At 36.8% G+C, this 27934-nt stretch overlaps 2 protein-coding genes and 1 long non-coding RNA gene across 5 annotated transcripts; 2 read left to right on the top strand and 1 right to left on the bottom strand.

Moving 5' to 3' along the window:
- Positions 1-970: 970 nt before the first annotated feature.
- On the bottom strand, positions 971-15160 carry LOC118170541. 2 transcript variants are annotated; one of them, XR_004752768.1, is made up of 3 exons: positions 15095-15160; positions 3180-3254; positions 971-1594 (listed from the first exon to the last, which is right to left on the bottom strand). It is a non-coding gene; the product is annotated as an uncharacterized LOC118170541 (long non-coding RNA). The 2 variants fall into 2 exon arrangements; XR_004752769.1 differs by lacking the exon at positions 15095-15160 and adding an exon at positions 5208-5362.
- Positions 4184-14933, top strand: LOC118170534 (regulator of G-protein signaling 18-like). The gene is made up of 5 exons (XM_035332860.1): positions 4184-4525; positions 5224-5325; positions 8289-8350; positions 10630-10796; positions 13343-14933. Exons 1-5 carry the CDS (start codon positions 4407-4409, stop codon positions 13595-13597), a joined length of 705 nt encoding a protein of 234 aa, XP_035188751.1. The 5' UTR covers positions 4184-4406; the 3' UTR covers positions 13598-14933.
- A 7459-nt stretch (positions 15161-22619) lies between the features above and the next one.
- RGS21 (regulator of G protein signaling 21) lies at positions 22620-27630 on the top strand. 2 transcript variants are annotated; one of them, XM_035332864.1, is made up of 4 exons: positions 22620-22636; positions 25304-25365; positions 25968-26134; positions 27047-27630. In XM_035332864.1, the coding sequence occupies exons 2-4, from the start codon at positions 25323-25325 to the stop codon at positions 27248-27250; spliced, it is 414 nt and encodes a 137-aa protein (XP_035188755.1). In that variant the 5' UTR covers positions 22620-22636; positions 25304-25322; the 3' UTR covers positions 27251-27630. The 2 variants fall into 2 exon arrangements, with proteins under 2 accessions (XP_035188755.1, XP_035188754.1); XM_035332863.1 differs by lacking the exon at positions 22620-22636 and adding an exon at positions 23114-23136.
- Positions 27631-27934: the final 304 nt, after the last annotated feature.

Genomic DNA, 27934 nt, shown 5'->3' with positions numbered 1-27934 from the left:
AAGCTTTCTCTTGAAAAACAGGGTTGTCATGTGCTGAATCCCTGTGGGTTTCTGTAAGTAATGCTTAATTCCGGTAGGATATTCTGGGCAGAATTTAGAGTACATTCCTGCCTTCACCATTTCCTGTGAGTACACACTAGGAAAAACACATTTTAAAATGTATGTGTCCTAGGTAAGCACTTCCAGAAGCTGGGCATTAGAACGCAGTTGTCTAACAAGCACTGATGTCATTGCTATACACTTGTGGAAAGCCAGTTGTAAACATTGAGTGGTTCAGCTGGGAAACCAGCTTCCTGCAGATTAATTGTGACAGTGACGTATGTAATATGTAAATAGAGCTAATCAGAGATGCAGGCCATATAGCCATGGGGCAGACAGGAAATGAATACTACTGAGAACTTTGCAGACTCAGTTTCTTATTTTGACCTTCCAAAAGACTAAATAATAAATTTAGTTTAGCACAGATGTAAACATCTTCCATAGCAGAAGTTCTGCAGAAACTACAAGCATTCCCAAAGCCTACTCCAGGTTTGATTTTTCATCTAGGATGCCTTACAAGATTCTTCTGAGACCTCTGGCTGACAGGGCCTACAGACCCTAAATGCAAAGCACTCTGTTTCTGTTTTCTGTGATGCATATCTATAAGCAATGCAATTGTGTTTCCTTCCTTTTAAACAGCAGCAACAAAAGATTTCGTAATGTGAGCTATGCATAGACGATATAGTGGTTCTCTTCTACTAACTCTGAAGTACCCCACATGCCAAGTTCCTCCATTATGATGAATCTTTTAAATGCACCACTAAATAAATTCACTGAAGTAGCAGACTGCAAGCTCCTCTCCTTGGGAATTACAAAAAATATATCCTCCCTGTGGTATTACTTCATGAAGGTTTTTTTTTTTTTTTTTTAAATTGAAGACAAATAAATAAAAACAAATAAAACAACAATAGTGTTGTTGATCATAGTGCTATTAAACTGTAGGCCCAATTATGGTTTCCAATAATGGGTAAACAACAAATATTGATGAGTGGTGAACTGTTGAGATGTTTCTGAAGAGCAGTAGAATTATTTATCAAAGCCAAATTCATTCAAAACATGCAGTTTTCATTTTCATCACTTCAAATACCATTGCAATAAAAGGAAAGAGAAATATGGAAGAAAAAAAATGGAAACATTTTTCAGACCATGATCTTCAGTAAAAATTTTTACCTTGCTTATTCTTCCCTGGACAATAAAGAGACTTGTATTTTTTTTTTTTTTTTGTGACATAGGGATGAGTATTTTCAGCAGAAAATAAAACAAATATAACCCCACAGAAGCCATATAGCTGGTAGAAAGGGACTGAAAAAGAACAGTTGTAGAGCTTGACTGTAGAGAAATCAGGGCAGTGCTAGAACATGAGCATGGATGCGAAGGAGGCAAGGCTTATACTTACCAGGCAAGTAATAAAAATACTTTGAAGAAAGATGCAGAGGAGTGGCTAATAAAGGAGAACTTCTGATTGTGTTCTAGTTCTTAGTGCTGAGCTGAAGCACTCAATCAGGGCTTCACTTGTTTTCTGCAGAACCAAAAGTCTGAATATTTCAGAGCTTATCTTTTGAAAAAAAAAAAAAAAAGACATTCAACATATAATACAAAGTCTTTATTGCTAATGCTATTTTCCTTTCACAGAGGACAGCTATCAGTTCTATACAACTCAAGCAGGATTTTATCATCAGCTGGATGGGTGCCCATCAGACACTTACAGAAGTCACTGCAGAGACATTTCAGACAAGAAGCAGGCCCAAAGAGATAGTGCATCACCTCAAGGAACTTCCTGCACTTTGTGATTTATTCATTTTTGCTTTTTTTGTCAAGTAAAGATTGTTTTGGAAATACATATTCTGTTCACCTAGTTCTGAAATGTTTGTGAATACATTTCAGAGTTTAGATAAATGGTTGTGAATTAGGGCATCAGTTCTCATCCCAGATTTCTTTAGAGCTTTCTAGGGCTGTAGTCATGTCATCAGTATAATATTCTGGGCCTGTTTTTCTGGCTTAAAATAACTTTCTCTTCTAGATTGTCATCTTGCAGTATATAAAACAGCCCAGAAGCATTTGCAGGGTCATTTATACCGTTGCTATAACTACAGTAGCCTGCAGTGCAAAACAGAAATGCTTATTAGCACCAGCACCGTCACTGACAAAACACAGACTGACTTTGATGTAATTTGGTTACTTCAGGGACAGGATTTAATATTAGCTTTCTATTAATGAAAAAAAAAAAAAAAAAAAAAAAAAGGATTGATTGCAATTATTCCATATTTTCTTTCAAAATTTCCAAATGAAGTGTCTGGAGATGCAGAGCACAATGCTGCATTTGGGGCTGATGCTATTATCACAACATCGTACAGCAATTTTTCAAGCCTCTAAGACATAACCTGTTGCTCTGGAGTCATTTAAGAATGGATTGGACAAGCCATTCAGACAAACGCTGCTCAGAGCCCATCGTTAGTGGGTGCTGGAGGAGGTGTCACAACCATTCATTTCCATCTATAACTAGAATAGTTACTGTCCACTGGTATAGTGGCAAGGCCACCAGAAAGTTATTCACTTATGAGTGATGTTTCATGCTACAAATCTTTCTTAAATCAGCTTATATGAACTATTGAGGCTACCATTGATGATTTTTTCAGGAACTGCAATCACCAGGTAATAAAATTATGACAGATCAACACATAGACAGCATTAAACATCCATAAAAAGGGGGAAAAAGAGCTCACGTGACTACCTGTGTTGCAGAAAAGTGAAACAAAATAATGCATTCTCTATTTATTCCTTACTTATTAGTAAAATGCAGAATATATTATTAAAGGCAGCTGTGGTTAAAACCAGTTCACAATAAGCAGGATGTGATATATAAGCCTACTCTGAAACTGAAAATGCTGTTTAAAACCATAACCCTGCTTCTTAAAGGTTCTTGAGCTACAAAAAGCAGTTTTGCACTGAATATTTTCCATTCAGTCTGATTTTAAAATTTGTGTCCCAAAGGTAATACTATGTATTTATCTCTTTTTTTTGTTGTTTTTATTTTTTTTTATTTTTTTTATTTGTATTATTTATTTATTTATTTTCCTGTGAGTACCTCAGCTCTGCAGCCACAAAGAAGGGGCCATGGTAAGGCTCTCACCAGAACTTACCAGCATTGCATTAAGTGGCAAAAGTCACAGGAAGGTGATGAGGTCACATCTTCTCCCCAGGGCTTGGTATCTTACCTGAATAATGAAAATGAGACATTGGCATTAAAAAGAGAAAGACTGTATAATTCTTAATCAATTAACTACTGCATAAGTTAGCTGTAACAAGGAGATTTCCTCTAGGACCATCACGTAGTTTGCTCTTTTCCAAGCCTTAATTCAACTCATAGCGAAGAGCTTTCTTCGGTAGTTGTATTATTCCTGTCACTTCTCCAACACAAATCTTATTAGAATGAGAAACTTAACTGAGACTGAGCTTGTACATGAAGAGGTTATTTGTGGTGATCAACCTAAAAAATCAGTACATTTAGGTTATATGAACTAAGATTATTTTTTTTTTGGTTATTTACTGCTGAAATGAGAAGAAATCACACATTTTGTGCTGAAGGACCTTTTATCCAGGCTGGGAGATTGTAAATGAAAATAAAGCCACAGGTATAAAAGGTAAATGAGAAGCTTTAAGTAGGCAAGCTTGAAATTAGGCGTTCAATATCTCTGAAAAATGGTGTAAAAATAAAATTTCTGCTTACAAAAATATCTGATCAACCACAGCATCAGCAAGCTCTTGCAGGACAGACTAAGAAGCCCCCAGATTCAGCTTAGCACACTGCAGATAGAACTAACTTTGTGTCCAGCATATGGCATCTGAGACTGCAGAAAGCAGTTAAAGGTCAGATGGAAGCTCTGCAAAGAGCTTAAAGAAAATTTCGCATGCTTTTTAATGCAAACTGATTCTCTTTAAAGTTAATTTTAGGGAACCTATATACACTTCTCACAGGTTTTTGGAAGAAAAGGACGGTACCATCCCAAGTCTACTAAAATACCCAGTTCTGCAAGCACAAAAGCAGGAGTTGCTCTCTGCTAGTAGCTGCGCTTGCCGTATGATCAACGGCCATTTTGCAAAGTTGTAATCTCACTTCCCTAAATGACGACTGTAAAAACAGAACTCTACTTAAAGTCCTGTGTGTGTGCAGCTGCAGTGACAGCGAAGGTGGAGAACCTCCTTCTTTCCACTACCTGCTCTGGAAACCATTCAACAGCCAATTGGGGGCAACGCAGCCCGATACAGCATGAGCACGCCTTCCTGAGCACACCAGTTACACCAGATGAAACTGCTGTAAGGAAGTTAAAGAAACGTTTTCTAAAACTGGGAAGCTGTTTTAGAAGAAGATGGAGAACCCACTTCTTTTATTCCCCCAGCTAAATATTTCTGCTTCAAAGGATAAATCCTATTACAAAGTCACGAAGTCAGCAGTTAAGGAAGAGCCAAATAAAGCAAGCAAGGCTGGGTAAGTTTTAAGGTCATGCTGACGTTCTGAGTGCTCTGTTTATATACAGGATTCTTCTAACATAGCTTGTGGGTATGAATTTAGGGCACAGATCTTTTTATTTCTGGCCAATAGATGTGAAAACTCATGAATTGCAAGCCTAGGGAATCGTATGCATAAAATATTAATTCGTCAGTTTTTATTTTATTTTATTTTAAGAACAAGAAACACATAAACTAAGCAAATAAGAAAGGAAGGTTTCATAAAGTTCCTAGAATTGCTTTTTAAAGCCTTAATATGATTTGGGAAAGTTTCTATTTTACAGATTTCAAATGTCTGGAAGCAATACTTCCTTTTTCTTTGCAAAATGTTAGAAGTAGAAGATACTGAGTCAACTGTTTCATGTGTTCATGAGTTGTGTTTGTGTTTTCTAACATGAAACGTCACCCTCCTATCTTTAAAATAAGGGAAAGGGCTGCTGAAAATGGAAAGATGTCCATTTCTCTTTGCCAAAGCTTGCATATAAATTCATGTTAATGTAACAAGAAGAAATTCATTAATGTGAATAACGTAAGTAGGAGATTAACAGAAATATTATTGTAAGGGAACATTTGAGGGTCTGTGATGCTGAGGCAGAGTTTCTTTTTCTTATTCAAAGAAAGACTTTGAAAAAACCTTTAAATGAGGTTGATTTAACAGCTACCTGAATTCTGTTGTAGAGCAAAGCAGAAGAGAAATAGGCTGAGCCTTCTCCTGCAGAGATCTGAATTCCACGAAGCTGAACATCTTGGTAAACCTGGAAACTTGACAAAAGCATCAAGGTAGGCAATATAAAAGACCAACAACGGGGATTCCTTCCAGGAAGTGTGACTCAGAATATTTCCTGCATTTTTGTGCGCCTTCAGACTTGGCAGAGAGAAATGCTTTCACAATCTATTTCATTTAAAAATCAGCTATCTAAACCAAGCATACAGACGATATAGAATTATCTGGTATACATCAAGGCAACTCGCCACTGATGTCTTCGTACCACGAAGTGTAGACTGGTTACCCACACACGCATATGCATAAAAGGCTTTACTCATGTCAACAGTGTTTTTCTTAATCCACTGACTATATTGAGCAAGCATTGACTCAGAAATGAAGCTGACAAATTATTGATTAAAAGGAAATCATATAGCTGCTGGAAAATAGGTTTTCCAAAGAATTCTGTGATGCATGTCTAATATTGGACGTATAGATCCTCAATAATTGCAGTAATTGACTGAACACTGTCTTGTCTCCAAAACTCAAATATCAATGTTTAAACACTGCTGTAATATCATCTCTATTACGCTGTTTCCTATTAAGTTGCAGGGTGAAATCTTTTTTTTGTTAAATTCGGTAAGAGCTTAGTTCCTGACTTTACTAGGATACCGAAATCTCAGTGATATACTAAGAATTACATTTGTAGGTCTTGACTGAAAAGAACTGCAAATGTACTGCAACTCCATGGCCTGAAAAAAATTGTAGTTCTTTTCCTTCTATCACAGATCACTTCAGAGATTCTCATGTCATTCTTTGGTCTTGTTAAGCCTGATGAACCTTGTTTAAGCACCTATGCATCTGGCTAATTAGGTGTTGTTTGTTGCTATCATGTCCAAATATCATGGGCATCCAAATGAAAGGACGTACTTGTGATCTGGACAACTTTCCACTCTACTGTCCCAGGGGATTTCATTACTTTTTTTTTTTTTTTTTTTTTTTTTTTCCCCTCTTTCTTTCTTGTGATGCTGTTGGCAGAAGACTTAATTTAATGGTTTTACAGTTCACTCAAAAATAGAAGACCTTGAAATTATGAACAAAGGTAAAACAGTGTTGAGAACATCCTTTTTCAGTACCTCGGTCCCAGACATGTAAAATTGTGCTAAGACTGTATCTAAAAATAGAAAGTACAATTGCTGTATCACCTGTAGGTAGACCATACACTTCCAATACTAATTTTTATTTAAGTGGCTGATTACCCTTGGGCATCTCATACAAAGTACAGAGGCGTCAAAGCATTCTTATCAGCTGTGAAAAGGCACTTTCAGACACAGATACAATATCGATAAGGAGTTCTCTGAAGAATTTCCCTCTTCTACCAGACCAACACTTCCTTGCTCAGCCAACTACATTTTACTGTGTTACTCTCAGCCAGATTCTTGACTAACATGGATTCTTTTATTCTTTCGAATAAAAGAGAAACTGGTTTTGGACTGCATATGTGCTCTGAAACTGTCTGGGATTATCTTTCACTACTACAAAATGCATTTCTCTAGCTGTAGGAATCCATTGTTCCCAGAGGTATGAGTACACACAATTCGGAGAACTGTACTTTTTGTACTTCCCATGATTTCAAAAAACTCTGTAAGGGAGTGAGTTCTCTTTTTCTCCCACTCAAGAATTCCCCTAATTTACTGGCCTACTTTATTATTATTATTATTTTTAAATTTCAGTTCTCCTGCATTTGTACCGCTCAAGACCTGTTTGTCTTTCCCTAGCTAAAAATTTCATTCCTATAAGCAATGACTTCAGGAAGGAGACACATGACACCTATTAAAAAAAAATAAAACCCCTTCCTTTCAGTTTGGTACAAAACCAAGATCATTACTGACTTAAATTCCTACCCGTACTCATCAGAATTTCCCTTCCTCTAAAATTCCTGTTCTTACAGATTTTGCCAAGGGAGCCCCAGCTATGTAAATCAGGCTACAGAACATACGTAAGCATCAGGCAAGGAGAAATCATTTCCAGAACTGTTCAATCCATATCAACGGATTGTTCTGGTTTTCAGCCCCACTGTCAACTAACCCTGGACAAGTTGCTTACATGAGGACATTGGTACTTTCAGTGTACAATGCTGTGCTATGTCAAAAACGGTTCTAAATATTAATACTCATTCTTCACCTTCAGGCTTAGAACTAAGCCATAGTCCTGGCCTCATAAAGTTAATTCCAGGCCTGAGCCAGCTCTGGTCTGCAAAAATCAACGTACTGTTCGGGGTTAATTTATACAGCACAGACAAAAAGTCCTTCCTGAAAATTTAATTTGGATGAATGAAACAGGGTATTATTTTTCCCTTTCTGTATTGTTCTCTAAGACAGAATACTTGAAATCAATGAAAAATACATGTAACTTAGCATCTTTGATGCATATGTGGAGTTTTATAAATAGACTGCAGTCTCTCAGAATAGCATGATATTTGAAAGACGGTTGTGGTGAACAAAGCAGACTGTATGTGCTGTTACCCTAGAAGACTGTCACCTAAATCATAGTGCTACAACTTCGTCTTCAGCCTATAGAATTTCCCGTAGGTCATTAAAAATAGGCTGCAGCAACACAGCCTCAGACTCCGTGCATTCAAAACCGCATCCCTGCAAGGGTATTTTTTAAGTTTAAGTAGGTGTCTGAATGGCTTCCCTTGTAAGCTTTGCCATAGTGCATCACCTCTGTTTCCTTAAAGATTAGTAGCACAACAGACACTGAAGAGAAAAATCTCTGTAATGATTTATTTATTTTTTTTAATAAAAAGGGAAAAATGCAGCTCTGCATGAAAAATGTCAGGATTTTGCCACGTGTTTCTGAAGTCTGTAATAGAGTTATTAATAATAATAAATAAAGAGTTCCTTTAGCAATATAACGTAATCAAACACTTTGTGAAACAGCATAGAGCGGTATCAGCAATTTATAACATACATCTAAATAGCTTTGTACATACACAATACATACAATTCTTCAAAACCATCTTTTGTTTCTTAAACAGCGTGTCTCCTGAAGAAGCAGTGAAATGGGGTGAATCTTTTGACAAATTGCTTTCCCAGAAAGGTTAGTAGTTTTTTTTTTTTTTCCCCTGAAGACCATTATGATGGAAAATTGATGGAAAATTACAAAATCTAGTTGTGCATTTAAGTAGACATGGCTGTTACCTAAATTAGGTATGATGGGTCATTTATAGCAGCATGTGTTTCTGCTCTGCTTGTGTGCTTAGGCTATAGCATGCTGCCAACTACTGAAAATAGTTGAAAATAACTTAAGTTGGGTATTTTGCTGAACAAAGCCAAATAACAGGAAGTGAAGATTTCTTGCAATAAACAGTAAAAGGCGGCCAAAAGTTATTAAATTGTTCTGTAATGAATAACATGCTTTTCTGCTGTATCAATTCTTATCAGGCACTTGGAAAAATCCATTATAATAGTGGCATACTAATAAATTTTTTTAGAATAGCACTCACATTAACAGAAACTGATATTATCTTTTCTGAACTAAACTTTTTGGCATTGCCAAGAAGAACAGCTATGTTCTGATGAGGTAACTGCTATATTAGCATAAAAATACTGAATGACTCTTTAAAAAATGCTTGGAAATCTGCTGGCTACTGTCTCATCCATCATTTTGCCTCTGCCTAGAATCACACTGCATTGTTTCTGTCCTGTTGTATTAGCAGGCTTGTATAATGAAGGCTGAAAATGAATTTTTGTGTTATTATTATTATTATTGTATTTGGCATGAAGTGGTAGATTTTTTTTTTGTTGTTGTTGTTCTAAAATACTTCATAGTGATTATTTTCCTACTAGGGTTAAATAGCCACGTCTGGCATACAGGGAATATTAAAATGAACTTATAATAAAAAGAGGACTTGCAGGCAGAAAGTGCCTCGATATTTTTATCAGGAGAAATATAAAAATAGGGAAAAAATCCAAGTCTGCATGGAAATCAATATTGCATCTTTGTCCTGCACCTTTGTACAATATATGCAAGTTTGATTCTGAACTTCTTAATCAAACAGCTTATTGGCATTAGTCTGAAGGCTAGACCTCTGAATTATCATTATGGACACATTACTGTTAGTAAAACATACCAATTTTATTGTAAAAAGCAGAAAACGGGGAGTCCTTGCTTCTTATAAATGTCTATTTCTCATTACTACATTGGAGCTACACTATTTAACACTTCTGTTAACCTTGGGAAAGTAAGAAATGTTCAAATGGACTTCAGAAGATCTACAATGTCTGGAAATGTCAGACCATTGCCTATTTCTGGTCCACATCTTTACTACCCTCTTTCAGGTAGATAAATCCTTCCAGAACAGTTTCAGTGGTTTTAAATTCTTAAGAAACAATGATGAAAGGCAGGTGAACTCAGTGCTGAGAGTATTTAGCCATACGTTCCTGGAAATATAAAGAGTCCCAAGGCAGAAATCATTTGCTTCAGATATAATATGAGCTATAGGAGGCAACATTTGGCCAAAGAATTGATTTTTCATGATGGGTATGAGAAAGAGTTATTACATCACCTAATTTGAATATTGCTCAAATACTCCTGACAGCAAGACCAAAAACTTAAAAAAAAATAAAAATAAAAATAAAAATTCTATGTACCTAAAAGAAGAACTTGTCACTTTTGACACAGTTGGTTTCTAAAACAGTGACAGGATCCAAACTGGCCATCGTTTGCAAGGGAACATTGCTTACATAATTATCACATGCACATATGTCCCCCTCTTCCCACTCTGGATGGACACACGTATGATCCTGCTGCGCAGCTGAACGCTAAATGGTTTTCCAATATGTTCCTTGAGCAATTGACTCCAATAAAATTGCATTACTTCCCCAGACTAAGCATCTTGAGGAAAGAAAGAATCTTCAGCATGTGATCAATACTAGGATAAAACAAAGAGAAAAGAAGAAAAACAAAAAGAAAAAAGAGAAAAGGAAAAGAAAAAATGTTACTGGAGAGCAGTCTACTTGTGAGCAAAGATTTAAACAGTGTTTGTGTTAACCTGAATCGGATATTCAGCTGGAGCAAAATCCATCACTTCCAGACACATACAGATCTTTTGATTGCTTCCATTTATAAATTCATAAGGTCTTGGTAACCAATTTCCACAGATGGTGAGAACTCTGTAATGGGAGTTACAGCACTCAGGACCATAATCAAAGAAATGCACTTAATGAAAAAACCTTTATGTAATGTAAAATAATTATCTCTAATAGGGTATAACTCAAAGGGAGCACAACCCATTTTGTTACTTTGCATGGACTGTTTGAAAATATTAACTGTCTGATAAGTATATATTTAACACAGTTCAATATTCCTTTCTGTAGCTGGACTGGATGCCTTTACAAATTTTCTGAAAACTGAGTTCAGCGAGGAGAACATCGAGTTCTGGATAGCTTGCGAGGATTACAAGAAAAGCAAAAATACACATGAACTTTTCCCAAAAGCTAAGACGATTTATGAAACATTCATACAGAAAGATGCTCCAAAAGAGGTACAGTAAAAACATTCTTCAGTGTACACAGTATTTGTCACAACTGCATCTGTTGAAATCTGCTTTTAAGAAGAGCGTGCCCAGAAGCAGTGGCAAGAGTTAATTGTGTACTCACTGACTGACGAAGACAGTATCTTAAATGTCAAAACTTTGGAGGGAAGCCTGGAAGCAACTGCATAGATTATTCTCACTGTCCCCCAGGCTCCTGGCTCCAGGCAAAAACCACTGCATGTTACTCTTTTAAGTTTAAATGTTATATCTCAGGGATCAAAGATTCCTAGGGGGCTATACGCCAGGATGGCTCCATACAGGCTGTATTTATATAGAATACATACACACATATATATGTATATATATAAGGGGAGTGTGTATTTACACACACACGCAAATATATATATATATACACATCCACACAGAGTATTTTAAGGAAAAATAGTAATTATAAATGTTAATGTTGCCATGGGGACTTATCAGCCAGTGTTTCTGAAAAAGTATTATCTGTCTTTAAAGCCACCTTCAGAACAACAGAATAATTCTCTTGTTCTCTTTAACTAGTAATTATTTATGAAATTATTACATAGCTGAAACTCAGAAGCTTTTATTTTAAAGACCAAAGGAGAGTACAAAGAAACTTTTAAATTAAACACATCCTTTAAAGTAATAATTATAATGTTTTAAGCATAGATTTTTCTTGATTGCTGCAAAGCCAAAGCTCTGGCTGAGCATTCTCGCTATGTTACTGACAGCACAAACATAAATAAGTTAATATGTCAATCCTCACTAGCACTAAGGCCTTTTTGTGTTACTGTAGTAGCACAAAGTCTTCATATTTATGTCTTTGCATTACTGAAATATATTGTAAGGGAATCATATTATAAATGAGCAAAAAGAACATTTTTTGCCTGGTCTAGGAAGGAGATGAAGAGGTTGAGAAATGATGAACTCTCACTGAAATCAGGATCAGCTTCTTCTAAAGGCCTTTTGGACTTCCAGTTTCGTGTAATTCTATCAAGTTTGAGCAGATTAAATATGTCACTTGCTAATACTCCTTTTCCCCTGTATTATTACTCTTATTATTACTATTACTACTATTTTGTATTTATTTGTCAGAATAGAAGCTAAACCCTAACTGCTACTTCCCTGTAACACGGGTGAAAAAGGTCTAATTCTTATTTTCAGAGGATTGCAAAATGGTGCAATTTCCACCCATAATTCCCACAGATTATCTTTAAGGTTCAGATCTGCTTTTGCTAGGACAGGGGGCCGATTTGGTAGGTCCACTTGCAAAACTTATAGCCATTTTTATTTCTTTTCCTGCAGCATCTCAGTGGGCTGGACCTTACACAAAAAGAAAACCCCATAATTATTTGAGGTACAACCCATCAGTGGCAGCAGATCGGTCTATAAGCAATTATGGTAGGGCAGCAGGCACTGATACTATCAACTCCTGAGAATGACATAAGCAAAAGGATGAGCAGGACGCAAGCTGGAGAGGGGATGGGGTATGAAAGTCACACTTTGACCAACAGTAACGGAATTATTTCTTTAACTGTTGTACTTTTGGTTTGGTGCATGTGGCGTGGGTGCTGTTGTACGAAAGCAGATGGCTCTGGTGAGACTTCCTTCCTTGGGTTCAACCGAGCAGCTGAGCCCAGCCAGCAGCATCTCATTGCAGACCACTCAGCTCTCTGACTTCTTGTCCTTCAGAGCTCTTTTACAGACATTTTTTACTGAGCATAGTTAGATAGGATCTTAAAATCGTAGGTCTGATGGAACGGACCATTTTACCATCACTAATTACTCTTCAGTTTTTAGCTCTAAGCGATTTGTTACAGCTTTAAGGAAATGACACGTTCCATTTCCTCAAAAAATAGCATGTTATTGAAGCGACTTCTGACTAGATCAGGAATTTCTTTTTTCTCTAAAATAGCATGCTTAAACCTGTATCTGACACTTCAATAAAATCCTCAAAGTAAATCTTCCCAGGATTAATCCAACAGTACATGGAATAAATGATGATTTTGATATACTTCCCACATCTCTAAAACCTCCAGAAGCCTATTAAAATTATTTTAATATTTTAATTATTAGAATTTTCTCACCTTCCTGCCACCAAAACACTATGCAGGAGCTAGAAATTTTAAATATGCACTAGCATATTCTAATGAGATGAAGTTTACATAAATCCTAAATGAGAACGGAGGGAGTTCTGCATTAGGCTGGTGTTGCAAATTTGACAACAGGAACTATATAAAGATCACCGTTAGCAAGTCACTTTTACTTCAGTGCTACCACAGCAAACTTAATTAGTTTTATTTTAACAGTTATTTTACCCGTTTTTCATTGTACCAGTGACACATCTGTGAAGACTTTCTGACAGACATTATTCAACTAATTCTGTGGCATTCCTACCCAGTTGTATAAGGGATTCAAAGTCTTCTTACCAGAAAACACTTTCACCCAAGTACAGTATCATTGCTACGGGATAATAACACAGGAAATACGTTAATGTACATTAAAGAAATACACTTTTCCTCATTCTCCAGGTGAATTTGGACTTCCAAACCAAAGAAGTTACAAGTCAGAATATTGAGCAGCCCGTCATCACCACCTTTGATGCAGCACAAAACACAGTCTACAGGCTGATGGAGCAAGACAGCTATCCACGTTTCCTGAGATCTGATCCTTATTTAAATTTGGTTAAGGGAAGAAATCCCAGTCGTCCCACTCTTAGGAGGAGGTCACGATCTTTTACAGTCAATGATTTCCAGGGTGTGCGACCAGACTTTACTGTTTGGTAATAGGAAACTCAACCCTTACAAATTCTAGCTACTGCAAGCAAACTGTATGTGTGTTCTAAAATCCAAATCCTTAGATGGTGTAAATATGTAGAAAGCAAAACTGCATGCATTATACCAGGTCACAGTTCTGTAGCCAGTGAGTAATCTCATTTATTGTAGCTAAGTGGGCACCGTATGTTGCCAAGACATGTTGTGTGAACCTTTTGTACAGTTTTTTTTTTCCTAAACTCAGTCAAGAGCTGTTATCATATCTGAAAGAAGAATCTGTTTCCAACATGAAAATGTTATTTAAAAGGCCATTTGATAACATCCATCATATATTCTGAGCCTGTATTATTTAAAACAGAGTTTCATCACAGTTTGAATCTATTTACGTAGCCTTTGCACATAACTTTGTTTTTGCAGTATTTCCTACACTAAGCACAGAATATTTGTGGTATTTCTCATATTGCAAAACACATGGGAACATCAGTTAGGTGAAATGCAAAAATTATATGGATTTTAACTACAGCCACTGCATAATTAAAATTTAGCTATTGCATATTTTAAGAGGATCATAAGAAAGCCTATTTAATTTTTATAGGGATACATTTTATACTGTTTTCTTATTATGTGTGTCTGTTCTCTCTATTTAAATTATTCTGTATAAATTCGCTTTGTTGTCAAATGTGTTCTATTTTTTTGCAAGCAAACGAGCAGCAACCAAGAAGCAAGAATGCTATTTTAACACAATGTGTGTTCATATCAAATAATGTATATATATAAATATTTTTACTTTTATTTGTAAATATTCACGTTATACCAGCTTTGTTACTAAACTTTGTTCTATTTTTTTTCTGCCTTTTATTTTGAAAAAGAGTCTGAAAATTAACAGCTCTTGGATGAAGTAGAATAACGTCCAGTTCTACCTGTCATTAATGTACTCTCTGTGGGTATAGAGGAGGAAGGAAGAATCCCCCATTTTATTTGTTTAAAGTCATGCATATCATTTTCGTAGCAAGCATATGCAACCAGCCTGTCCTTTTCTTTCAGGATTGATGCAGACATATTTAGAAACATGGGGAAATTCTTGAAATCTTAAACATTGGTTCTGTTCAGCAACTAAATGACTGCAAGATTTAGCTGGAACTGTGACTTGTATATTCAGTCACCTTGCAAAGAATTTAAGCTTTCTCCCTTTACTTTCTCTTCCAGTAAAAGGTCAAAGTGATGAGGTGTGGCTCATCATTAATTTTATGTTCATTACTAATTCAGAGTATATATGAACTGCTTGTTCTGAGGACTCCAGTGTCTGCTTTACTAACTTTCAATAAATCTGAAGTGATCTACTTAAAAAGTTGTCAGGATTCAGTTTATCACTATTACGTTGATTAAAAAAAAACAACAACAGAAACAACAAAACATGGAGGCTGCACTTCACTTAGAATTAAATAGTAGCTGTAACCAATGCCATTTCAATCAAAAGTGGTAAGCAAAGCACAGAGACGCAGCACTCACCAGGGGATGCAGCCAAATGGCAATGACCTGGGATCAGTGTTCTTCTAGCTCTTTGTTTTACCTGTGAAATAGATAGAAAACATTTGCAGCTGAGGGGTGCGATCCTTCCTGATTTATTCCATTACTCTTCCCTAACCCCAAAACTCTGGGCAGAAGTTTCACACGAGTGAATGCTGCAGTTACTATTTCTAAGACTTTAAGTGGTCAGAAACCGGGCACAGTGATTCAGGAATAAACTGAATGTTTTTAGTAGGTTGATATTGTACTTCAGTCACCCTCATCAATATCAAGTGCAACATTGGAGCTCGTCAGCCTCCATTTGTAAAGAATCGTCAACATTCCTGTTGTCATTGTTAAAGGTGTCACACGAAGGAGAGAATGCAATGAAAGGCAATTTTCTAACCCAATTTCACTGCTGAAGTCAGTGTATTTGTCTAGATAGTTAATTTACCCTTGCTCTTTGACTGCATCTCCCTTAAACATGAATCAATTCTCCCCAGAATCCTGCTTTTAATTAAGGAATCTCTAATATCACCAACAATGGTGCCAGAGTTCTCAGGTATTTAAAATATGCATTTTCTTATGTTTTGTATTGCTATCTTTGTTTGACATAGAGAACAGACCACCTCAAGGAATTCCATTCTTTGTGGTATAATCAAATTATTTAAACCCTTAAGAAGGAGTAGCTATTACTCTGTTTGAGTATTATTCGTATCAACAACTCACTCTGAGTCCTTTTTCTGCAAACATGTAGAGAAGACTGACATTTTTTTCCTCATTTATGAGGAAAAGCTCCTCATACACATTCAGCTCTTGGCCCTAAGAATTTGATGTCTGAAGACAGTCCGGGAAATTTAACTTCATTATTGCTTAGACCTTTACATGCTGCCTATCCCCTTCTTGCCTTGTGCATCGCTATGCAGCCATCCTTTACTGTAGATCTCACTGTTTTTGCCCAATGAGTCTTCCATGGTGCCTGTCTCCAAGCAAGCCTCCTCTTTTCCCCCACACTAGGCCAATATGAAGCCAATTAAACAGCTGAATTAACTGTTGCTCACAATACATATCTCTGTGCACAAAAACTGACTAGCCAATACCGCACCCTAAATGTCCTTCTGTGTGCTCACCTATCTGAATGATATCCTGCCAAGTGCCTCACCTGGTAGTTCGCTGGGGAGGTAGCAGCGTGTCTGTTACAACGCAGGCATAAGATTTGTATGTTTGCAGCTAGATTCACAACCGGTATGATTATGTTCCTCCACACCAGCTAAGAATCTGGACATTTACTCTTACCATGGACTAAATAAATTCAGAAGACTGTGTATATTCAATACATGTCCAAAACCCAGACAAATGACAAATACAATGCTTTGAGTAAGACATTTTCTTCTCAGCAAAGAAAGCCCAGCCGTTAGTCAAAAGCGTCTGTAGTGATAAATACAAGTAAGCAGGCGCCCTTTGTTTCTTTTCACAGAAACATGGAAAATTTTGCTTATCTTCAGGGAGGCCTTCCTCAAAACCATCACTCTGTGGTACTGACAGTGCTAGTCCCTTTTATGAGCTTTATAATGACAGCAAACAAATAAGATATTCTTGGTAGCTATTTATGCATGTATGTTTTTCAGAGATAATTATGAACCATAACTGAATTTACAGCAGACTAATGCCATGGGAACTACTGTAAGAAGACAGGCGAGATAAATTCAGAGAAAGGAAAACAAAAGGCACAAAGATAAACCAAAATAACAATTATCTGGCAAAGGGTCCTTTTCTAGTAGAGGCTCCTTTTAGCGACAGTAAAATGAGAGCTTTACTATAGTTCTGGAAAACACACTACACATAGATTTAGGACAAGTCTGTGATGCTTTTCCAGAAGTCAGTGAGACAGGATTGATCAGACTGAGGGCTAGCCCTGCATTGGTGTATTTATAGTATAAACCTCAGAACAGAGCCAGAAATCATAGTTAGGTTTCTGTAGGTTTGGTAGAATCAACGTCATAGTTATGTAAATGTAAATTGTTTATCTGACCTAGTGCAAATAATACATACAAAGCCTATTGGGCATGTATTTTTATTGGGAATTATTTTATGTAGCAGCATTTTAGATGTGTGTGTGCCATTCAGCATTCAGTAAGATCTCTCAAAATACTCCTCTTATCAACACAATACTTCACCCCTACAAAAACACTTCACTTTAGTCCTTACATATATGAATTCTTGAGACCAAATGTATGAGGGAAATAAGCTACCGAATAGTGTAGCATAAAGGTTTGTTGCCTGTTTGGATACCCAGGTCTGATTAGATGCATTGAATTAGCTGAAATTATCATCTGCCATTCTTACATACATACTTTTTTTTTTTTTTTTTTTTTTTTGGCTTTTAGGATTCGATTTACAAAAGACAACTAATTTTTGAACTGACAAGGAACATGAAGAATGAGATCTAACATAACGAATCTCAAAGGAAGGGATAGATTTCTGTCTTCCACTAATGTAGGCAATCGGTAATATGGCTCTTATATACCTCTACATGCTACAGTTTATAAGTGACTCACAAAAGGCAGGTCATTTTTTCTCTCGTTTCTTTTTGTCCCCAGCTGCTCAGCCTGCCTTAGTTGACTACTGCTTTAAATGCAGTTCCTTCTCCTTTCCAAATTCTTTTCCAACCTTACTGTCAAAAAAAAAAAAAGAATAAAATGCATAAAATCATCTTCCGCTCTTCAGTGATTCATATGCTTATGCACATACACCTTGCTCAGAGACCTGGCCTAGATCCCTCTCTGTTTTTTACATTAAAGACAAATGCCTCAATCAAATAAGCCTTAAGCTCCTGTGTGGCTCTGTGCCAAAGATATAAATAACTTTCCTCTACACAGCATCCAGCTTGCCTCCATTCCTCCTTTTTTCTTGCTAATGTCTTGTTGCTACATTCCATTTTTTTACACCAACCATATAGAATTGTGTTTGTAAATGCTCCCTGCTTATCTAGACAACAAGGTTTATAATTTAGACTTTATCTTTGCCTTCATTATGAAACTCAGCTAAAATTCACTAGCATGAAATACAATCCTGTGGACGGCAATTCATAGTTTTCAAACAGGACAGAAGATTAAGCTGAAGCCCAACACAATGACAAGCCCTAAACTGTTGTTTCTCCACCATGCCATTTGCTTGTACTTTAGAAACTCTTGTTTCTACACAACTTTCCAGACCCATTTTAAATTTAAAGCTACTATTGAATCCTAATGTGGACTGTTCCCCTCTGGGGAACACAGTAAGAGCTTTTCTACAACATATATGTACTTTGCACAGGTGACGTGAGTGCAGGCACACAGAAGTGAGAGATACACTTCCAATAGTCCTTTACAAAAACAAAGCAACCAAGAACATCTATATTTTGGTTTTCCTTTTCATCCGTTACCTAGCACAGCTTGGCTTGGGACCCACCACCAGCAAGGCACCACTTAAGAGAAGACTGATATGGGGAATTATGGGGCCTTCTGAGGCATCATGCCTAACTTACATACATTCTTGTGTTGGTGCAATTCATACCCATCTCCAAGCACAAGGTCACAAAACGGTCTTTTACATCTGCACTATATAGGCTCCTTTCGCAGACTGAAGTTTTGTGAAGTCTGATGCTATATAAATAAGAATTTATTCATCCAGGACATGATCTGTGACAAACAATCTGCCAGCTAGTGCTAAACAAGAATCTTCAAGGTTGCACATTTTCTTGAGAATTGTCAATTCTCCTACACTGTAGATATGTGTTAGTATAGGACTTGGAAATCATGCATATAAGGAGCCTGGAATGATGTAAAACATTTTGACAGATTGTTCTTGAAATCAAATCTTTTACCTGAAGGGCACACTTTGGTTGGGTGGAAAATAACAGCTTATTTCCTTATGCAAAAAAACCCTCAGTGGCACACCAAAGAGATACTCACATGGAAAAAAAAAAAAAAAAAAAAAAGTAGTAAGTTGACCACACCGTGCTATTAGAAGGTAGAAGGCAGACATTTGCATAGTGCTGTGATTAAAATGTATTTGCATCCCATATGACAGGTGGTTCCCTTTTACTAGGATGTCGGCAGTACTCCGGTCATCTTGGCTTCTCCTGACATAAGAAAGGTAGTAAAGTCTACATTTACTTGAATTACTTGGACCAAGAGAACATTAACTTTTCTGCTGAGGTTATGTTATACAGAACACTTTCCAGCAAGGCTTGGTGTGGAATGGATTCAACAGAGGCCAGGTGCTGAAGGGCAATGACATATTGAACCTGATCCAGGGGAAACGCCAAAACTGCTGTTGGAGAGCGTGACCTTTTCTCACGTTGAGTACAAGGTGAGTACAAGGCAACCCTGTTAGGAACATATATAAATGCGAGGGATTTCTTAGGCTAATACACCAACAGTCTGAACACTAGCAGATGTTTTACGCTGCCTGTTGAGATAAGTATCTAGCTCAGGTGTGGCTCAGGGGAACACAAAATGACTTGCTTAATTTCCCTAATCAGCCAATAGCTTTTCATAAAGGCAGATAATTTAGTGAAACCTATGTATAAAGATACATAAAAATTAAAAGACAAATACCATTAAAAAGTCAAGAGGTAAGCCTTTAAATTTTGGAAGATTCAAATACTTAATAAATCAATGGTTCTTATCAAGTAATGTCAGCAAAGGATGAAATGTGCAACCGATAGATCCACATTCCCTTTCCTACAGTTCTAGCTCTCCTACAGCCTGCCAAAGGCACAAGACTCGGAAATCCATAGCACAGTCAACAGTTTTAAGCCAGAAGCCTCATATATATATATATATATATATTTAAATACACTGAAATTAGCTAAACAGATATGGGCCTGAGCTACTTTGCAAGTCCAGTCTGGGTTATTAGTGAACTGAAGTTGCAAACATCAACACATCAGCTGGATCCAGATTTCCAGAAAGGCTAGAAATAATTCTATGTGTAATTTCCAGCCCATCTCTAGTACACCTTCATATTTCTCTTTGTTTGCTTAATACAGTATATTATGAATAAATAACACAGCTGCACAAGCAGCTGATGGATATATATATATATTTTTGGGGTAATACTGAGACAATTATTCTCCTTATGAAATTTCAATAAAATATTAGGGTTCCTTTTCAGAAATTATTAAATTCCAGAGGAGTTATATGACAGAAATTCTTAAACTTCCTATACTAACAGCTACTCATTATGGGAAGAGGTGACTATCTAACTTTGATATAGTATGGTTGTGATATCTGTACTGGGATAATAAGAATAAGCCTACTACCTGGTGATGATTGCTATATCTTCTTTGTAAGAGTTACACGCTGCCAAAAGGATAACTGAAAATAGACTGTATTTCTGAGGACCTGGAATACAATCAGTTTACATACAGTAAGCAGGTATGGGGCAGCATATTACATGATGGTGAAAGTCTCTCATTTGTTCTTTGTGCTTTTGTGAACTGCAGTCAGGTTCCCATCTAAGCACCTGGCCAGCTGATATCTATTTTGTCCAACCATCAGGACAGAAATAGCATGTGGCCACCAGTCAAGCAAGGTAAAGGCCCAAATAGGCCAGGGAGCTTAAGCTATCCTATTTACACCAGAGACATTCTTCCAAACACAGGCTGGGGCACGCTGCATGCTGGCAGATATGGAGACGGTGGTACTGTGCTTCCCAAGGTCCCTGGGAGCTGCCTGTCAGTTGCCAGCTTCCAGCAATAAGTACCCCTTAAAATGCAATGGCAATCTGATTGCATCCAGCTACTTACTGTGTGCGCTAGTCAGAACACTTGTGGGTGTGAGCACCTACTAAAGGCAGTAATACTGAGCCTGAAAGCATCTTCCCTGGATGCATAAAGACTAAGCAAATCATGATGTCGAAAATGAGGCACTGACTTGTAAATGGAAGTTACATTACAGAGCATCCAGCAGTATCCCCAGCTGGCAGTTCGGTATCAGTTTTAAGACCTGAGGCCTTGCATCTAAATTATTATCCTTCATGTCTTGCTTTCCAATAGATTTCACAATTACATTTACCATATCTTGCTCTATTCTCAGGGAAGAAATATTTTTTTCTAAACCATAGAAGAGATTAAGAGCATAACACAATAAATGTCTTTTTAATTATGCGTTCCGACACTCTTTATATGCTGTTTACTGTTCACACTGTTTACCATTACAAATATGCACTATCTTCATGCTAAATTTAGCAAGTTCATCTCCAAATTATGAAATCACAGCCATGTTATTTAATAACAAGTATGTTGATTACGTGAAAACTGGCCCAAAATAAGTATGTTCAGCTTTGCAGAGCCTTCTATTTCTGTATTAAAATGCTAAATCAGCGATCATAAATGATTAAAAAAAAAAAAAATCAACAGTCATTGAAGAGTAACTAGCAAACTAAAAATGTCTCACTGTTAGAAAATTGAAAGTTTTAAGTATTTACAGTCTGTCCAGCCACAATCTCTATAAATCAATATTGTTTACATTTTGTACTACATTTATTCTCTTTTACCAGGCTCAAACCTGGGAGTGAATCAGTCACAAATGATTTAATGTAAGGTCAGATACTGGAGGTTTGCCCCCTGCCTGTAAGATGCTGAAGTTAGGCTTAATAACACAACAGATGAAAGGGCTTTGGTCTTGCCTGGCACTATGTTATAGTCCAGGGTACATATTCTGTAGAAATGAGACAAAATAACTAATTAAGGGAAATGAGAAGCACTATACAGAATCAGGTTGATAGTTCATATTTTTGTCATTCTAATATTACTTGCAGAAGCAGGTGGATTTGAAGGTAAGAAATTTGAAATGGAAAGAAAACAAGATCCACCTTTTGCTGCCAGGAATCTTGTTTAGGATTAAAAAAGTAGGACTGGCTCATCATTTATAGTTTTCTACTATCAAAGGAAATAATGTAAAATAATCCACTTCATAAATATATCAAGCTCTGTCTTTGAAGAACAGAGGAGTAGAGAGGATATAAATCCTACTGGGAGACCGTTAACAATGACACTTTCTGAAGCCTCCTTCTGATTTCCAGCCTAAAATTACTCACTGTCTGTTTATAACCATTTGTTCTTTTTACTAATATGTTCCTTATGCTAAAATATGCATATATTTTCCCCTCCATTAAGGGAGAATAAGGGAAGCTGGGTAGACTGGCTGAGCAAAGGATGATGCAGCAGCACAAGATTAGGAGGGAGGCAGGAAACCAGCCAGGGAGCCTGCTTGTTCAGGAGAGCAAGGAGCACAAAGAGAAAGAAAAAAGCTAAGGAGGAAAGAACAGAGAAAGAGCAGAGAGATCACATCAAGAGCAAAAGACAAAATTATATGAGAATGTTTCTGGGGCAGAATGGTGCTCCTAGAAAGGAACAACACAGAATGAGTTAAGAGTGGAAGAAATCATCACATCAAAATTTTCAAATATCATTATTTGTAGCAGTATCAATGTGAGCAGTCTTGCTTGAATAAATAAGAGAATGGTACAAGGGCTTTGGCCTTCAAGATGTATAAGGTAATGGATAAGTTATATACGTACTTACTGCAGATACAACATAAAAACAAATAAATATAATGAAAAAAATGCTAGTTATGTGCACTGAATCTGTTTTCCTTCCTTCTTTTCCACTCTCAGTAAGCCAAACACAAGATGATTTCTCTGATAAGATGTTGTTCAGAGCATAAATGTGTTTTAAAAGATATTTGCATATAAATTGTATTTAATTAAAACAACTTTTGGTAAATCTTTTGGTAAATCACCCTTCTATCTTAATAGAAGGGTGAAATTCTATTTTTCTGTTTTATTTTTCTGGTGAAAAATAAGTCACATTTTTGAAAGAAAAAATTAAAGGAGGTGTTATAAACAGCTTTTCAATTTGCATCGTACTCTGTGGTGATTCACTTGCTAATTGTATTGTTCCTGCTGTCACATTACCTTCAGCTTGAAGATCAGTCAGAAAAAGAAATTCTGCTCTACCTGTGACAGGCAGACAGTGGAACAAAAATGCCAGTGAAGTGAGTTGTTTTTTATGGCTATTTTAATCTTAGGAAATTTGTGGGATGGTCCTTGGGTTTTGAATGACCTGGACAGTTTTTATTTTCTCTCCCCCTTTATAGTGTTATGTGACAATTTTGGTTCCTTGTTGTCAATTCTGCTTGCTAATCCTATTCAAGTAAATCCAAGCAGATCAGTGAGATCATTCTCCAAGTGATAAACAAACATTAAATTAAATAACATTACTCATGAGGAAGAGAAGCAGAATTAGGTTCATAATGTCTTGTCTTCATCTTTTGTTATGCTTTTTTGTTTGACAGGAAAGTTATTAAGTGTTCACTGAAGCACCCCAAAATTTGTTATATTTGATTAGTTTATTACAGTAACTAAAAGAATTTCTCTGCTGATTAATCCCATTAACACATGACACTTCACAAAGTACCACATAATGCTCCATTTAGGTTTCATTTATTTGTAAACCAGACTGAATACATTTGCACTCCAGTTTCCCTCCTGTATGCGCGCATATGTATGTATAAATATATGTATTTTAATTGTTTGAATACCATTTTGTGCAGTCTGGATACAAGCAAAACTGACAACTACAAAAATGCTTCCTTCCTAAAGTTGTCAGTGCAAAAATCAATTGTAATTTTTATAAATACAACTGCAGTTACCTGATATGATGCCATCACATAAGCTTTTGATAAATTTACAATTGTAAATACCATTACTGGTACACACAGTGGCACAAAGTGCGTGTTCTTGTGTAAGTGTCACAAGCCCAGCCCAGAGGAAGCAGCACAGCAGGCTCGAGCAGGTGCTCCAGCAGAGCAGAGGCCTTTTCAACCCCATTTTTGGTGCTCCGGCAGAGCTTTTCCACCCCATTTTCGGCACACCCAGTTTTCGCACCCCTGGGTATCGCGGCCAATTAGTCAGTTAGCGCATTGTGATTCTTTTCCAACCCAGCGACGACCTCCTGTCCTTTAGGTTAGGCCTGGCTGCCCTCAGGGACGTCAGCTGCGGCCTAGGCCGGAGGCAGAACAGTGCTATGCTCCCTGAATTTGCATGTCTGAAACCAAAAAGACCAGCTTAGAAGAACCTTTCAGTACAGAGTGACTAATCTCCACAAAAATTATTATTATTTTTTTTGAATGGGAACAAGGACTAATCAGAAAATAGGATTTCTGTTTCTGGTAAAAAATCAGGGATTTGTTTTGATTCTGCACTGAAACAAAATGTTTCCCAATTTTCCAGTTCCCCCCTTTCTTACCACCAAATGAGAAAGAGGATGCACACAAATGATTCCAGAGCTGCCAGGATGTCAAGTGACTATTATGTTCACACAGAATGTAAATTAAGTTTCAGATTCCCCGCTATCATAACCTATATGAGATAGATAACCACAGGATTAGAAAGTTGGTTTCCTCTCTAGCTATTTGTATAAAATATGACAGTTTCAACAAAAGCAGCATGAGATGGTCTAAGCTGAATATGAATGAAGCCTTCCCACGTTACAAGAAAAAAAAAAAAACAAAAAAAAACATGCCCCCACTTAGCAGGCAGTTCCCTTGTCTGACACCCTTCTGCCTGTCAGAGCTTGTGGGTGCCCGCTGCTGGCCTCCACACCTTGCTTCCAAACCACCTTGGACTTCTTCAGGGCACTGAGGTAGAAGCAAGGCTCCATTTGGTTCAGCGTCTCATTTCTAACAGAAGCCTACAGCGAGTTAGAAATAAAGAGCAAAAGCTAAGAATTTGTTCGATTTTTTTATACCACTAAGAAACTGAAGGAATGCCCGTTATCCTGTCTCTGTTAGCTAGCATGTTTGGATAAGTCTAATCGATCCAAGAAAAAAAAGTGTAAAATTAATGGTTAGTTCATCTGAACTTAAGAAGAAATTCCGTACACACTCCAGAACATTAATATCCCTCCTATCCTTTTATTATGCCTCTACACTCTTTAAAAAAAAAACAAAAAAACACACACACAAAAAAGAAAGAAAATAAGAAAAAAAAAAGAAAGAAAATAAAAATGTGTCATACTTTGTGCTTTCTACTGTTTAATAGGCGGGGTAATATGAACTACCCTGCTCCCTCAGTGAATAGCCAAATAATAGAGTAGCTACCGCGGCCTGCACAGGCAAAAGATCACAATGCTATTTTCAAGGATAGATGTTGTTTCCACAGGTCAAACATTGAGGAAACAATGGCTTCGTCTGACTCTGTAGATACGCTACTAGCTAATAAAGGTAAGGAGTACTTGAAAAATATTAAACAGAACACAACCACATGTCAAACCAATTCCCAGACGTTGCCGACAGGTTTGCACACTGGTGCCCACCCAACTCACCACCTGGTTTGAGCCATACCAGTGCTATGGCTGGAGGCACCTGAGCTTGACTCAAATTCAAACTCATTCCCTGAAAGGAGATGAAGGTGCTGCCCGGCCACGCTAACCGCAGCTCTGCAAGCGGCACACTACCACAGTAAGAACTCATTTTCATTGTGCTGCTTAGTCCAGGGGTCAGCCTCAAATCCTCAGAGACCAACATGTCCTAGATCTCCTTTTGAACTAGTAGCATCAGCAACACCAAACCACACTGGGAAGGCACTCAGAATATTCCTCAGTTAACTCTGAAAGAAATCCAATCAACACCTCACCATTGCTTGTTTATTCCCCTATTTATTTCCCATGCAACAGCCTCTTTGGGCTAACTCCTGGATGACAGACAGTATCAGAAACATAAGTGACACTACATACCCTGCACATATATGCAACTACATACACATATATAAACTGCATTGGTCTTTTGGCTTTCCTCTACCCATCATCTCATGCATTTTTCTCCAGATGGCTTGGAGGCTTTTAGGAAGTTTTTGAAGTCAGAGTTCAGTGAGGAGAACGTAGAGTTCTGGCTGGCTTGCGAGGACTTCAAAAAAACCAAGTCCTCCACGAAGATCACCTTAAAAGCCCAAAGGATTTATTCTGACTTTATAGAAGCTGATGCTCCAAAGGAGGTAAATACTTTTTTTGCATGTACTTTGGGTACTCACTGAAGATGGGAATAAAATGGAAAGCTCAGGTAACAAAATTCCTGGAATGACAGAAAACACGGTTCAACATGGTTTCTCTTCCATTTTTATGACAATTATTTACGAGGTGGAAAACACTGTGAAACTCTGAAGCAAACAAGACCTCTTATGGTTAAATGCAATATGTCCAATACATTATTCACATGGGGCATGTGTTTATCTCACCTTCAGAAATTTGTCTTATGATTTAAGGAAATATATGGTCAACACAACTTGTTTTTCCTAACTGTTTTCATGCAATAAGCATAATTTCCTCCATATTCTAGGTATAAGCATATTGGGATGTTAATGACTGTATTTGTTCATTTTCTTTTGCACAGATATTTTTGCCATGATGAATATTAAAATGTAAACTTACAAAAATTTCTATCACAGTATTCCATTTTCTTTTTTTTTTTTTTTAAATGTGACCATGCTTTGAACAAATGAAATGTGACCATGCTTTGAACATTTCCATGTCTTATGCATGATCAAAATCCATTTAATTACTATTAAGAGCAAAAAATCCTTGCCAAATGAGTAAGGCCCAAACCTAAAATGATGTGGAATATCTTAATCTCTAATTTACTTATCAGTAAACTGTACTTCATAGGATTTTGTCTGGCAAGAGGAGATAATCAAGAGCAAGTTTTCCCCCCCTTTTTTTTTTCAGTGATGCCAACTTTTAAAGAAACCAATAAAATACAAAATTCAGCATGCTAGAAAAGAAGGGAAGACCTCCCTGCTAATTTGCATCAGCCAGTATATTTAGGAGGAAGTTCAACTGCTGTGTCCTGTACACAGACTTCAGCTTTCCAGTCAAACTGAAATTGATTTTTTCCTCCTTTCTTCCTACAGATAAATATCGACTTCCATACCAGAAACCACATCTCTCAGAACATCTCCGAGCCCACCCTCAGTTGCTTTGATGATGCTCAAAGGTTAATTTATAGTCTCATGGCAAAGGACTCTTTTCCCAGGTTTCTAAGGTCAAAGGAGTATAAGGAACTTGTAAAGAAGCAACAGAATAGAAATCAAAAAAAGTGGCTCCCATTTTTGTGAAAATGGAAATGCCAAAGACTTGAGCATTTATGAATTTATAAATGTCTCAAATCAGTACAGGTAATATTTTATTAAGTGATTGTATAAACCAGAACTAGTGTGTTTTTAAGTAAACAAATACTCTTTTTTTTTTTTTTTTTTTTTTTTTTTCCAAAAGTTGGTGGAGAAGTATCCTAGAAACAGAATAGAAACATGCTAAGACATCTGAGTTAACTTTTCAGTAAAAAAAAAAAAGTTCGCTATTAAATTTTCCAATACTTTCTTTATTAGTCAAAGTTTTTTCACATTTTGTAAACAGAATGTTCTGGTTTCCTGGTTTGCCATTGGTTTTTCTTTAGAAGTATGGCCTCAAAAAATAAATTCCTTTCAAGGAACTTAAATACTTTTATTCACCTCCTTATTTGTAATTGGTTAAAAAAAAAAAAAAAAAAGTTGATAACCTGTTTTATCGGGTTGTATACCAGTTCAAAAAAGGAGAAATAGAAGAAATATGGTAGATACCATAGTGTGAGTGAGAATAAATTAAGGATAATATTTAATAAACAGATGCTTTCTGACAAATGTTCCTGGCATTTATAACAGTGTATGTTTCGCAGTACAGCCCTCTTTAATATGACTCTCTTCCATTTTCTTTGGGTTTATTTCATTTAAATTTTTCATTCAAATGTCTCATTTATTAATTGC

This window comes from Oxyura jamaicensis, chromosome 8 (assembly GCF_011077185.1).
Source record: "Oxyura jamaicensis isolate SHBP4307 breed ruddy duck chromosome 8, BPBGC_Ojam_1.0, whole genome shotgun sequence".
NCBI classification, from domain to species: Eukaryota; Metazoa; Chordata; class Aves; order Anseriformes; family Anatidae; genus Oxyura; species Oxyura jamaicensis.
Note: the sequence above shows the minus strand (reverse complement) of the source record. Positions and strands in the feature narration are given on the sequence as shown.

Coding starts and splice junctions, on each gene's coding strand:
- LOC118170534 (XM_035332860.1), top strand. CDS start 4,407: ATGGAGAACCCACTTCTTTTATTCCCCCAGCTAAATATTTCTGCTTCA. Junction 5,326..8,288: donor AACTTGACAAAAGCATCAAG/GTAGGCAATATA, acceptor TTTCTTAAACAG/CGTGTCTCCTGAAGAAGCAG. Junction 10,797..13,342: donor AGAAAGATGCTCCAAAAGAG/GTACAGTAAAAA, acceptor CTCATTCTCCAG/GTGAATTTGGACTTCCAAAC.
- RGS21 (XM_035332863.1), top strand. Junction 25,366..25,967: donor TACGCTACTAGCTAATAAAG/GTAAGGAGTACT, acceptor ATTTTTCTCCAG/ATGGCTTGGAGGCTTTTAGG. Junction 26,135..27,046: donor AAGCTGATGCTCCAAAGGAG/GTAAATACTTTT, acceptor TTCTTCCTACAG/ATAAATATCGACTTCCATAC.